The sequence below is a fragment of the Bos indicus genome, chromosome 20, assembly GCF_029378745.1.
Source record: "Bos indicus isolate NIAB-ARS_2022 breed Sahiwal x Tharparkar chromosome 20, NIAB-ARS_B.indTharparkar_mat_pri_1.0, whole genome shotgun sequence".
Lineage (NCBI taxonomy): Eukaryota > Metazoa > Chordata > Mammalia > Artiodactyla > Bovidae > Bos > Bos indicus.
The window spans coordinates 35,802,701-35,816,933 of NC_091779.1; the positions used below are offsets into that span (position 1 = coordinate 35,802,701).

Below are 14,233 nucleotides of genomic sequence, written 5' to 3' on the forward strand. Positions count from 1 at the left end.
ACAGGTAAGTTCTTGCTAGAATGAAGATGACCAAAAGTGACCGGAATGTCAGGATCCAAAGAAACGAAACATCAGGATGAGAGTGTATAAAAAATTCCTAGGAAATTCAGAAAAACAGCAGCTAGATTCGTATACAACATAGCAAAGCTTGAATTTCAGCATCGGGATGAATATCATCCGGGATAATGCATATCATCCCGCACGCAGAAGGCAGGCTAAAATAAGATACTGGAATTTCCTGAGCACTTCAGCTGTCCTGTAATGCAAATTCCAAATTTTCTTGGTCTATAGTGTCCTTAGTGTTACACTGATGTTTTTATAGTGCCCCCAGGTCAAAAGAAATACCTTACAGTTCTTTTTATGAATTTGGTAGGTCCTGACAACTTAGCAAGTGTGTATGACCTGACACTTGAAGTAGCAGTTTGAAAAAATTACGCATATCAACCTAAAAGAAATAATATTTTTATTCTTTAAAAGTCATGTGTATGAATCTGCTGTGTACTCCATAACTTCTCAAAACTTGGGAATAGATTGGGCACTGCCAGCCTCGTTTCCACGCCTCTCCATTGATCTTTGGGTGGTGCTTAAGCTTCATCACAGCATCCAACAAGCCTTCCCTCCGGCTCTACAAAGATAGGATGCCATTGAGAGGACTGTGGCATGACCAAGTGTTCAGACCGAACTACACTGAACTGAAGGTCCTCACGGTGTTGGACAGATGTCACTTTGTTACCTCCGAAAATTTAAACTATAACGTCATACCCCAGTTCTTGGGGCACCTGAGTGCACGGTGTGGGAACTACAGCTCCAGCTTATGTCCCCAGTGTTGGTAGTACATGAGTTAGTATGGAGCCAGCAGCCGGAGCATAGTGTGCAGACGTACACGTGTTCATGCACCCCTTGGTGTTCCTTCACCAGTCAGCCGGCTGGAATTTTGAGTGTCTGCTCAATGCCGGCAGTGTGCTCTGCCAAGGCGGGAGTAGGGGGCCGTGGCTTACAGTGAAGACAGAGACAGTGTTTTCTCTCAGGGAGCTTGTAGTCTGTGGGAAGAATTACAGAATGGAGAAGGGGTCAGCAGACTTTCTAGAAGGGGCCAGGTGGTCATTATTTTAGGCTTGGCCACGCAGTCTCTGTGGGAGCCGTTCAGTCCCAGTGCAGTGATGTGATGTGATGGGCGCTGTGTACACAAATGGGCTTGGCTCTGTATAGTGAAACTTTATTTTTGAAAGCCAAGGTGGGTCCTGTGTGGCCCAGAGGCCAGAGTTTGTGCAGCCCCTGTCGTAGAGATGGAATCACGGTGTCATGGAAGCAGAAGAAGGAGCAGCAGGCCTTCAGGGAATCCTGGGAGCGGTCACGGAGGTGATGGTGAGCTCATCCTGCTGCTCAGCAGGAGGCTCCCAGGTGAACTGAGCAGAGGGTGGCAGAGAGGAGTACAGAGGGAACACCAGGCAGAAGGGAAAACGCACAAATAGACAGCGTCATGAAGGGGTCTGGGCAGCTAGGGGAACGCAATCCATCTTAGTGTGACCTGGAAAGAGATCAGAGGGTAAATTCACCTGTTAATGCAGGAGACATTGGTTCGATCCCTGGGAGGGGAAGATTCCCCTGTGGAGGGGAATGGCAACCCACTCCAGTATTCTTGCCTGGAGAATGCCATAGACAGACGAGCCTGATGGGCTGCAATCCATAGGGTGGCAAAGAGTCAGACACGACTTAGTGACTAAACAACAATAGACAGCATCCTCTAATAGCCTCCAAAGAACGGTCGCAAGGAAGAAGTATCTTCTGAGATCTGGTATGTCTTTCTAAAATGTATTTTATTCTCTCAGTATTTGAGTATAGAATTCAAGCGTGGAAATAATTTTCAGTCAGCTTTTGGAACACGGCCTCTAAGCTCTCAGTGTTGAGAAGTCTGTGTTTTCCTCTCCTCACTGCTCCCCGCTTCCCAGTTCAGCCAGATTGGGGGTTCCCATGGGTGCATCTCGTTTTACTTAAATCCCTGCACTTGACTTTACTAATACAGTAGAGTCTACCTACCTGCAGTTTGTGTTCCTGGGGAGCCTTCTCCAGAGGGCTGAGCTTGAGGAACTTGAGACCTTGTGAGTAGGGGGTACAAGTGAGAAGTGGAATTAGGAAAGTGGATGATGATCAGAGGGTTTTGTTTTTTTTTTTTTTTTTTAATGATTTTTATCTTCCCTAATAGATAACAGTAAGAAAAGAGACATTGGGAGGATGGGAGCCAGCAGTAGGACACTGCTTTCCACCCAGTTTCCCTTGCTCGGGGTGACCATGCAGACACCGCCTCTCCTGCAGACTCAGCCACCTGCCTGCACATGTGTTTCGCTGTCTTACGGTTAAGCGGCTTTCTCCTTCAAGTGTCTCATGCTTGATGAGTTAATGACAGGGGAGTTATCTCACTGTGATGACAAGGATAGGGGCTCAGGGTAAAGATGCTTTGGGTTTTTACTCACCTCCCCCCACCTAAGCAGCTGTCTCAGGGCAGGATAGACTTGCATCAGCCAAATGCACTCAGTCACTCTCTGTCACATCCCCACCCCCTCTCTGCCCTCCTGTCTCCCCTTCACCCCCTGAAAAGAAAACAAAAAAAGCTGTCACAACTAAACAGAGTTTACCAGGACTGCAGTTCCTGGTGCTCTTTTGCCTTTATCTTTGCTTTTCTCCATTTTTTTCTCTAACTGTCCTCAGCAGAAAGATCTGGGACCTCACACATCCTGGAGGCAGAGCTCTCAGAGCCTAGGAGAATGAAAACAGCACCTGTGCGGAGCTTTCATGGGAGGGGCCAAGCTCTGCACCCCGGCTCTCAGGATATACACTCAGGGCCGATATATTCAAAGACATGGAAACAAACAAGCAAAGGATAGATCTGGGTTTTTTTTTTTTTTAGGTCAGCAGTTTTATAAATTGATTCTGTGTGATCAGTTTTCCTAAACAGAAGGATTTATTGACATTTTGTAATCCTTTAAGGTAATTACATCACTCAAGAGACACTCTGGTAGCCCTTGGACAGCCCAAAGACATAGCTCGTTTGGCCTTTCATTATTGTTCAGTCAGTAAGTTGTATCCGACTCTTTGCAACCCCATGGACTGCAGCACTCCAGGCTTCCCTGTCCTTCACTTCTCCGAGTTTGCTCAAACCTATGTGCATTGAGTTGGTGATGCCATCTAGCCATCTCATCTTCTGTCGCCCCCTTCTCCTGCTGCCCTCAATCTTTCCTAGCATCAGGGCCTTTTCTGACGAGTCCACTGTTTGGCCTTTAGGATGTTTGAAAAATATGAATGAGCTGCTTATGCTTAAAAATTTGAGTATTTCATGTAAAATCCCAGATTTCTACCTACTCTTTAAAAAGAAGAAAATCTGGCAAAACAAGTCCCATAGCTGCCACTTTTCAAGCAGGTGGCTCTCCCCCATGCAAGGACACAGGGCTCTAGTTGGCACCTGCCTGTGTGATTTCTTCCCTCTTACCCCTTTGGCATTTACATTTGTGTTCTTCTATGTGTCAAGAGACAGCTTGCCTAGTTTTGAAAATAAGCTCCTGAAATTCAATAAAAGGTATGCTTTCCTCTAAGGAATAAGGCATTGGTGGAAAAAAGTAAGTTCTGACAGTGTATCTGTCAGGAGGGAGTCGAGACAAGTTTCCTGTGTCCTCATTTTCCTGTTCACTGGAAAGCTCTGTTCATGTGTTGCTCCAGCCTCCAGTCAGTCCCTTTGGTAGAGAAGTCAGATACTTTATGAGCATATTGATACTGTATGGCCTAAATGTCTTACTCAAGGTTTTCTGTGTAAATGTTGTAACAAGAAAGTCCTTTTTATCATCTTGGCTATTTTCAGTTAAGCCAGCCTTGGTGACAGTGACTTTGATTCTTCTGTTCCTGAGCACCCCGACCCTGACGCTCTCAGACCTGCTCAGCGGAGTCCCTAATGGGACTGTTGGCACAGTGTGCTTGTGCCAGCTCACAGGAGCGGAGTGTCCCCGCCTGACTTGGGGAACCTCTCACAGAGACCCTGGGCAGAGCTTGCCTCCATGCACCCTGGTTGAGGCTGAAGCCAGGAGGGGAATCTCTCATGGAGACCCTGGGCAGAGCTTGCTTCCATGCACCCTGGTTGAGGCTGAAGCCAGGAGGGATTAAGTGATTTGCACTTAGTCACGCCATCATTAGTAACGGAGCCAGGATGAAAGTCTTAAGTCCACAGCACCCCCATCCAGAGCTGTCCTCAGCCGCCTCCATCCCCCACCTGCCACTTCATGGGACACTCTCCTCTTTTCTAGAACAAATGTAATCTTGTAGTGAGGGATTGTTTTATTTCAAGATAATGTATAGACACTCTGTGAATATGAGTTGTGATTGTTTTAGTCATGGTATGGTCATGTTGGGTCTCTTTATTCAGCTATTCCTGTACACGCCACCTAACTTTAGCAATTGGCATTTTAGACATTCCATGAATACATTTTCATTCTAATAAGTAAACTCAGCAACCCTGTGATTGATTAGGAAGTTATTCACCCAGAAACTAATGGCGAACTCTTGAATTGTATGCTTGTCCCTCGTATTTGTTTGGTTAAGACTCTGTGTGACAGTGCTCAGCAGTTAACAGGCGGCATCTTGTCAGTTGCTTTCACTGAGAAATGTGTTTCTTGAATTCTCTCGTTAGTAGGCTCCAGTTTTTCAGATGTTCAATCACTGTGTTTTTTCCCCCCAATTTCCTGTTGCTCATATCTCTTCTCACATTTTTCTGTCTTGTTTATTCTGAAAGATCACTCAATGTTTTATCTTTCATTAGAAGTCTTTTAATATCAGCCAGTGTATGTAATGTGTAAGAGCTATTTTTGTTTCTGATTATTCCTTTTTTATTGCATCCTCCTCTTGTTTTTATGACTGTGCCATGCCTACATAGAGAATACTGGTTAGAGGTGGTTTTCTGTTTGTTTTGTGTGTGTATGTGTGTTTAGTTTTCCTGTTTCTCATATTATCTGTATTTCCTCTGGGAGTAATTTTTATTTTCCTTTTGGCGATATTTTTTATCCTGAATTTCTCATTAATGATTTAGTCTTTGCTTATATGTTTTATGATCCTTAGTTGTCCATCCCAATATACAAATGAGGTAATATTAGGTCTGACAAGGAATTTTCAGCACACTTTGAGGACTTGTTGGCTGGCAAGTTTCATTCAGTAACAGTGGATGGGAACATCATTACTCAGAGGATGCATCAGGGTCAGTTGTGAAAGGCTTTCCTCTGACAGCCATGTCTTTGTTAGTGCTCTGTGTCCTCAACATTTCTTTGATGTTCTGCAGGGAGGACACTTCTGTTAGGAGTGGGGCATAGGAGCATGTCAAAGTTGACTTCTGTAACAGATCTTGGAATCCTTGAGCTCCGGCTCCATGAATCACTGCCTCCATCTTCATGCAGGCAGAGAGAACTTAAATGGTACCACTGTCCATCCAAGAGGGCTTCCCTGGTATTTCAGCTGGTAAAGAATCCACCTGTAATACAGGAGACCCCAGTTCAATTCCTGGGTTGGGAAGATTCCCTGGAGAAGTGATAGGCTACCCACTCCAGTATTCTTAGGCTTCCTAGGTAGCTCAGTTGGTAAAGAATCTCCCTTCAGTGTGGGAGACCTGGGTTCAATCCCTGGGTTGGGGAGTTCCCCTGGAGTAGGACATGGTAACCCACTTCAGTATTCTTGCTTGGAAAATCCCCATGGACAGGGGAGCCTGGCAGGCTACAGTCATGGGGTCATGAAGAGTCAGACACGACTGAGCAACTAAGCACAGCACATCCATCCAGGGACTTGAGGTGGCTCAGTGGTAGAGAATTTGCCTGCCAGTGCAGGAGACATGGGTTCGATCCCTGGGCTGGAAAGATCCCCTGGAGTAGAACATTGCACGCACTCCAGAGTTCTTGCCTGGAAAGTCCCATGGATGGAGGAGCCTGGCAGGCTGCAGTCCATGGGGTCACAAAGAATCACACATGACTGAGTGACTGAGCATGCACTATCCATCCAGTGTTATTTTCCCACCAAATATAGTAGTCATTTTTGACTTCCCTTTTCACCTTACATAATATACAAAATACACTTATAGCACTTATATGTCGTTGGCACTATTCCAAGTGATTTGCATACATTTACAATTTAATCTTCACAACAGACTTAAAAGAAAGATACGGTTATCATCCCCACTTTACCGATGGGGAAACTGAAGCATAGAGTGGTTCAGGTTACACAGTAGGTACAGAAGCTGCAATTCAGAACCTGTCTGTTTTTAATGACCACCCTGCCCTGCCTATAATGGCTTGTAAGGTCCCCCATCTCTAGAACAGATCCTGAATCTGACGGCCTCTCACCACCTCCTTTTAGAACCCTGGTCCTCACCACTGATTATCATATTTGGACGTTGGTTCCCCAGCCTCTGTTCTCCCCTAGAGTCTGTGCTCCATGTAGAAGTGAGAGAAATCGTCCCAAAGTGCACATCGAATCATGGATCTCCCCTGATGAAAACACTCTAGTGGCTTATATCTCGACCCCATAAAAGCTCGTGTCCTTTAGATGACCTCAGGCTCTCTGTGGCCTGACCAGCCCATGTCCTCTCAGCCCCTCTTCCTGACCTTTGAACCTGGTGAGCTGTCCTCATCTTAGGGTCCTTGTATTTGCTCTTGCCTTCTTTCCCTGATCTTATCATGGCACGCTTCTGGTCAGTCACATCCCAGCCCAGAGAAGAGACCATCACTCACACACTTCCATGCACATCGACTTACTCTGGTTTTTAGAGCTTGTATCAGGGCCTTAAATTTCTTCCTTGTTTACTTGTGTATCTCCAGAACTAGCATCTAAGGTCCTCGATGGCAGGGACTTTGTCTGGCTCAGTTTCTGGTGTCTAGAGGGGGACCTGGTGCTGGCTGGGCTGACAGGCACCTCTGGGAGCTCTCGGGTTGGACAGCGCCTCCCTCTGAGGCAGCTCCTCCCTGCTGCTCACCAGGGCGTCACTGTTCGTCCTGTGCTTTCAGTTTTCAGCAGATAAGGGTTGAAATCTCGTTTACCAATGGTCCCTTCCCGGCTGGAGCTGTTGGAGCGGTCATTGCGTTTCAGTCATTTGTGTGTCACTGGCAGTGTTTTTGTCACATCTGCAGTCCCCCATATGTGACTAATGACCCTGCTGTTTTCCTTAAACTGTTTAAATGTACGTGAAATAGAAACTTAACATCACAGTGTACATGGAAAAGAAAACCAGTACTCTCGTAAATAAATGACTGTAAAAGTTAATATATACTAATTAAAAATGCCATTTCATGTATCACTTAAAATTGTCAAGACCTCGGTTTTAGGCACTGCTTTTCTCTATTCTAGCAGTACTGAGGGTTGATAAATACGTGCTCTGTTGTAATCTTGAACTTGAAGCCTATCATTTGAAAATTGGCCCTGTAACAGCTCCCGGAGCAGCAGCTGTGTCCGACTGGCACGTCCCCCAAAGCCAGGCCAGCTGAGTCTAGTTGTCGCTCCATGGCTTTAATGCGCATCAGGTTTTGGTATTTGTCAGTATGCATTTTCAGTGTTGATGTGCACAGGATAAGGAGTGTCTTGAACCAGTTTGAACACCATTTGAAATTCTTCTCCTTATGCAGAACTGATTGCAGCGCGCAGATGATGGACATTTCTTTATGTGTGAAACGACCATCCTGGCTGGTGGACCGCAAAAGAATGAGGATGGCTTCAAATTCCCAGTGGCTCTTATTAACAGCTGTGCTTCTGTATTTAACAAATCAAGTAAACAGCCAGAAAAAAAGTAAGTGCATCAGAGTCAGAGAAGATGAACTGATTGCAGTGTTATTACTATTTGGATTAGGAAGTGATCTTGAGTCTATATTGAACCCTTCAGGTTGTGGTTAAACTTCATTTCTTTGTCATGTTTTAAAACATACTTTTGATTTCTTTTAAAAAGGCCCATAAAGAGATAGATCTAAGTAGTCTTTCTTCTTTAAAAAAGTAAGGTATGACTTCCTGTTAGAATGAAATAAAATTCAGCCTTTTAAGATAAAGTTCTATTAGTTTTGACAAATGCATACAGTCATGTAACCACCTGCGCAATCAAGACTTAGGGCAGATCCATCATTCCAGAAAATGCCCCTGCTCCTCTGCTGCGAGCCCCTCCCTTCCCCACCTCCAGCCGACACTGGTCTATTTTCTGTCTGTAATTTTGCCTTTCAGAATGTCACATAAGTGAAATCCAAATATCTACTTTAAATTTTATATTATTCATTTTCATCTTATTTAAAAGCATTAAGAATGTTTGTAGGTGTTACCTAGCTTACTGTACAAAGAACATTTTCATCCTCTGCCTCTGAGCTTAGTTTTTATATTATTTTCATAATTAAACATACCTTTTTTCCCCCAAATTACTATTAAATAACATTGTTATGTTACTAATGATTTATAATATGTTTCTGATGTTTTTGTTTTCTATCTTATAGCTTTATAATTTATTGCTATAGTGAATATCATACCAATAATGTGTAAAAATTAAGGAAGAAGCCTTTTTAATAGATATTTATATGGAGACTCTGAGATAGAATACCTCTTTTCACACTCTGGTTGCTTTCCCTCCTTCTCTTTTCTCCCTTCTTCCATTTTTCCTCCCTATTCCTTCTTTCTGGCCTCTCCTTTCTTTCTTTACCATTGTCTTTTTAGAATGACAGTTCTTCATTGTATGGTGTTTATGTACTCCATGAGCCAGTGTTGTGTCAGTCAGTACTATTAGGACTATAATCTTCTGAACTGCTTGTCACCTTTTAGTTGTTTGCTGCTAAGTCGTTTCAGTCGTGTCTGACTCTGTGCGACCCCAAAGATGGCAGCCCACCAGGCTCCCCCATCTCTGGGATCTGGAGTGGGTTGCCATTTCCTTCTCCAATGCATGAAAGTGAAAAGTGTTTAGGCCTACACAAAATATCTATTTTCCAAAGACTCATGTGAGTTTATTACCACGTATATGATATGCTTCATAAAACCTAAAGATTGGCTATGGGATTTCTGTATGGGTGGCAGTCTGGTAACAAGCTGTGAAGCAGTAATAATTAGGAGTACTCAGAAGCTATGTTTTGGACACGAGTGAGCGACTTCACTTTCACTTTTCACTTTCATGCATTGGAGAAGGAAATGGCAACCCACTCTAGTGTTCTTGCCTGGAGAATCCCAGGGACAGGGGATCCTGGTGGGCTGCCATCTCTGGGATCACACAGAGTCGGACACAACTGAAGTGACTTAGCAGCAGCAGCAGAAGCTATCTTTGTGGTATAAGAGATACATAGTTTTTATTTTTACTTAGAGTCTTAGAGTTACTTGAAAAATTTTTTTTTTGTTTTTTTGCAAATGGGGTCACTGTAGATTGAAATTCTCCCAGGCCCTTTCTTGGTCCCTTCATCGAATCGGTACAGTCACTCCCTCTATTTATATGAGTTGCCTGGAAGTGGAATTTTTGAGAGAGGCCTAACCCCTGAGAGGTTGGCCCACTGTCATCAGTTTACTCACCAGCTTCTTTAAACCAAAGCTACAAAAAAGAAATAGAAAGCCAGTCACGTCCTGGGACTGCAGGCTCATCTCTGCGTAGAGAACCTGGGCCCTCTGCAGACACGTAGCTTGTACTTACATCTGGGGATGGTTTGACTTGTTGACCTTTCCAGTGCAGTTAAATTAATATCATTGTGTGTGTGTGTGTGTTGTTTTTCCTTCTCCAGGTACTCCTCATGATTTGAAGTGTGTAACTAACAATTTAAAAGTGTGGGACTGTTCTTGGAGAGCACTTTTTGGAGCAGGTCGTGCTGCTTCTTATGAAGTTTGCATTGAAAAGCGGTAACGGAAATACTTTGGTTAATTTACAGTTATAACCTAAAGGTTCCTTGTCTTTAATCTTAGAATATAAAGATTTTATTCTGGAAGTTTTTAAAAGAAATTTTAAATCCTAGCTCTCTATTTCCTAAAAAGGTGACTCTTAACTTCAGTCAGGGTGGAAACAAATCCTTCTCTTGGCCATGACTTTGATTCTTTTGTCGTGGGAATTTTGAGTATGGGACACACTTCTCATGGGCTGTGGGTTCTGATAAGCTGTGGGGAAGTTTTACTGATCTGTCCTAAACCAATGCCTGCCTGTATCAGTGAGGTTCAAGTTTAGATTCCAATAGAAAACGTCAGTAGTAGCAGTTTAGTAGACAGGCATTTACTTTCACGTAAAAGGTCCGGAGTGAGCAGTTCAGGGCTGACGTGGCCACGAGAGACCCCATTTCCTGTTTCCCATGGTACTCTGCCATCTTGAGTGTGTAATCTCCTGGTTCAAGATGATGCTCCGGCGTGGCTGTCATGTCTGCATTCCAGGAAGCAGGAAGGACAGGAAGGATGATTTTCTTCAGAGACTCCTTGAAGAGATATCTGCCTCCATCTCATTGGCAGAACTTCACCAGTGGCCAAACCTATTTGCGTGAGAGGCTGGGTGATGTGTTCTCAGAGCTGATGGCAAGCGCCTGAGTGAACCTGGGGTAATGTCACTCAGGGGAGGTGGGTGCTAGGAGGCAAGTGGCAGGTTCTGTCACACCACCGTACCCCCTCAGGTGATCTTGCAGTAGCTGCAAGTCCCAGGGCCTGCAGTGGAAGCCCTCAGGGTGTCTGCAGGCCGGAACACTCTGCGTGCTCCTCCCTGACCCCAGCAGGCCTCAGAGCTGTTTAGCAAGGCCAGAGAAGTTCAGTGCAGCGCTCCCGGCACCAGTGTGCTGATGAGTGGTCCTCCTGGAAATGACATAAATGTGGATATAAGTACACTCGGGTTTTTCCCCAGTGCATGTAGATTTATCGAGCATTAGTCTAAGTGTTGTGCTCGTTTATCAGCCAAGTTGAGCTTGGTTTTATTGCAGAGACAACCCTCAGGTTTTATGTCGTTGCTTTCTGCAGTGAAAATAAAGGATTACTCTTGCTTGTGTCTTGTGTCTATCGTGGGGTCATCTGGCATCTCTGCCCCTCGTCCTGCTCTCAGGGACCCAGGCCAGGGGACCCTTATCTTTTAATGCACTGGGACGAGGCAGAAGGGGAGTACGGCCTTTCAGAGCTTCCTTCCTGACATGAGAGATGTGACTTCCACTCAGTTTCTCCATGAACAGTGTCACATGGCCGTGCCTTGCTTCAGAGGAGCAGGGAAGGGCCATCCTCCTTTGAACCCAGAAGGGGAGAATCCGAAAAATCTGTTAAATCACACTAATAACCACCGCAGGCCCCACAGAGAGGAAGTTATCCTGGCCCCAGGAGTTCACAAGAAGCAGATCATAACGATGCTGTGGATTAAGTGCTGATGGAAATTGTCTGTGACGGTCTGAGGGAACACTGACTAAGGAGTATGAGGTCCAGAGAGGCTGTCAGAAGCATGGTTGTGGAGTAGGAATACTCAATTTGCTCAGCAGAAATAGGACAAAAAGCCATTCCAGCCGGGGAGGATATTGGGTACAATGGTATTAATGTGTGAAACGCCTGATTTATAGAATTCAGGTGGTCTTGTGTTGCTGGCACATAAAGAAACCTCACAGGTGAGGTTGAGAGGAGGCGAGCCGACCCTTTCAAGTCCTCAGTCCTAAGTGAGTAATGTGAGGAAGCCTGTGTGGAACAGGGCGGGGATGCAGGAGGCACCCAAAGTCCTTTTGCTTGAATTAAAGTTTTTATGGAAAGTTAAAAATGTATGTGAATAACAGAGCGTATAAACATGCCCTGTGAAGATACAAAAGCCCATGGAACCACAGAGGAAAAACTGACTTTTGTCTGAGAGGTAATGGGTGGGAACTAGAAGCTCTTTGAAAGCAGAGCTGATGAGAACGTTTGTATGACTGAACCATGGGCCAAGACAGAGGAGCAGACAGGCTGAGTTGAAGTCCCAGTGATGGGAACCCTGTGATGATGGGGTCCACAAGTTGGGGGCAGGTGTGTGAGGTGGGGGACAAGCCTGCCCAGAGAGAGTTGGGGTGGGGCTTGAAGGGCATGCTGAAATCCTGAGTTTCTGGAGAGAATCATCTCTGCTTACTCTGTTTACTTTCTGATCCAATCTGGTTAGTTTTACTACCACTACATTGATGGACTTACCACTTTCCTCTCTTTTTTCAGTCTTGAAACGCAATATGACCTGTCATATTTTTGTATACAAAAGAACATAAAGTATTTTTCAGTGCATCTTTTGTCAATCAAGTTTTTATGAAAATTGCACTCAATTTTATCTGCTAATTGAATTTTGATTTCTTATATTTCAGGTCCCGTACTTGTTATCTATTGGAGAAAAATACTACAATCCCACCTCTTTTACCTGGTCATTATGAAATAACAGTACACCCATTATATGAGTTTGGAAGTTCCAAAAGTAAATTCATACTAAATGAAAAAAACATTTGTAAGTATTTGAAAAGAAAATTGATTTGAAAATATCTCAGAATGGTGCCTTTGTTAATATTGTAATGCTTTATAGTTGACAGAAATGTACCATTCTTTGATATCTGTTGTTATACTAATACTCCATGTACCCAGTGATCACACTTCCAACTGTGGAGCACAGGCAAGAGCACCATGAAAGCAGACTCTTCCTCTGGTCAAGCAGATAGATGCTGCAGAGGCTAAGGTCCTTCCTGCAGTTGGAAACTTTTCGCCTCCCTGTCTACTTTGTTGATTCCTGCACGCCCTTCAGAATTGTTTAGCCATCTCAAGGAACTAGTCTTTGACCATCCCTGCCCAGAGGAGACCCCATTCCTTTTGGCAGTCTGTATTTCTCTTTTGTGGCATTTCTCACAATTGCATAAATAATTTATTATGTAAGTAGGTGCTCCCTGTGTGTTTCCCTTACAAGAAAATAGGCTCCCCAAGGGCAGAGACTCTGTCTCCTGCTGCTAGTGTCTAGTCCAGTGCCTTGCACTTCGCCAGTATCTTTTACAGATGTGTTGACCGAATACCTAGGATATAATGCTTCGAGCTGGAAGTGTGAATAAACCCAGGCTGATGGAAATGGAAATTTTTCTGTGTAGTGAGATCTTAAAAACCCTAGTTGTCTTGACTCTTTTAATGATTGGCTAAACACATGTATTGCCTTCTGACAACTATTATGGGATGGTGTTATATTATAGTGAGTCTTACAAGGATGACTTATGCTGAAGCAAGGGAAAGAAAATATAAGTGATCTTTCCAGTTTTACAGACAGAATGCATGTTTGGAATGGTCTGTGTCTGAGATGGCACAGATTTTGAAAGGATAATAACAAGCATGCTGTCCAGGAATTTAGAACCTGTCTCGTTTCCTCTCATTTTCTGGCTGGTGTGGGGAAAATGCTGTTTAAGGCTGTCTTCAAGATAAAGGAGAGAAGAGCCATGTGTGTTATTTTCTTTCTGTAGTTGTACGTGAGATCCATGTGAGATTATTTTGTATAGATCAGCCACGATGCCAGTACCTGCAAAGAAATATTGTTAATACTTGTATTTTGTTAAATAGTGTTAATTACATGTATTTTCTGTGTGTGTGTGTATATATATATAAACAGTAAAGTTTATATTACTTTATAATAGGCTTACCAGACTATATTGAGTTTCAAGTCATTATGTAAATCTCCATTTTTATAGGTTGCATAGTATTCCATTGAATGGAGGTACCATAATTACTTTGTCATTGATTTATTTTTTTAGCAAATTGTATTTTATTTTTAGCAAGTTAAATTTTATTTTTTAGCTTATTATACTACTTATTATAATCAAATGTGTGTGTATGTGTGTTTGTCACTTGTGTCTGACTCTGCAACCCCATGGACCGAAGACCACCAGGATCCTCTGTCCATGGAATTCTCTAGGCAAAAATACTGGAATGGGTAGACATTCCCTTCTCCAGGGAATCTTCCTGACCCAGAGATTGAACCCAGGTCCCCTGCGTTGCTGGCAGATTCTTTACCATCTGAGCCATTAGGGAAGCCTCATTTTCTCATTTTAAGTAGAGGCCTTGTAAAGCTGAACTAGATTGATGTCTTTTTTTTTTTTCCCATTTATACATACACATGTATCTGTGCTTTTCAGATTCTTTTCCCTTGTAGGTTGTTACATAATACTGAGCAGAGTTCCCTGTTCTATACAGTTGCTATTATTGTTCAGTCACTTAAGTCCTATCCAACTCTTCATGACCCCATGGACTCCAGAACACCAGGCTTCCTTGTCCTTCACTATCTCCC

General features: G+C 43.8%; 1 protein-coding gene across 2 annotated transcripts in view; it reads left to right on the forward strand.

The window, feature by feature from the left end:
- LIFR (LIF receptor subunit alpha) overlaps positions 1-14,233 on the forward strand; it is a 79,568-nt gene that overhangs the window by 16,002 nt on the left and 49,333 nt on the right. For both annotated transcript variants that reach the window (XM_070774739.1, XM_070774740.1), the window contains exons 2-4: positions 7,641-7,801; positions 9,747-9,861; positions 12,288-12,424. In XM_070774739.1, coding sequence (XP_070630840.1) covers positions 7,660-7,801; positions 9,747-9,861; positions 12,288-12,424 — 394 coding nt within the window. In that variant the 5' untranslated portion in view covers positions 7,641-7,659. The remainder of the gene's footprint in view (positions 1-7,640; positions 7,802-9,746; positions 9,862-12,287; positions 12,425-14,233) is intronic.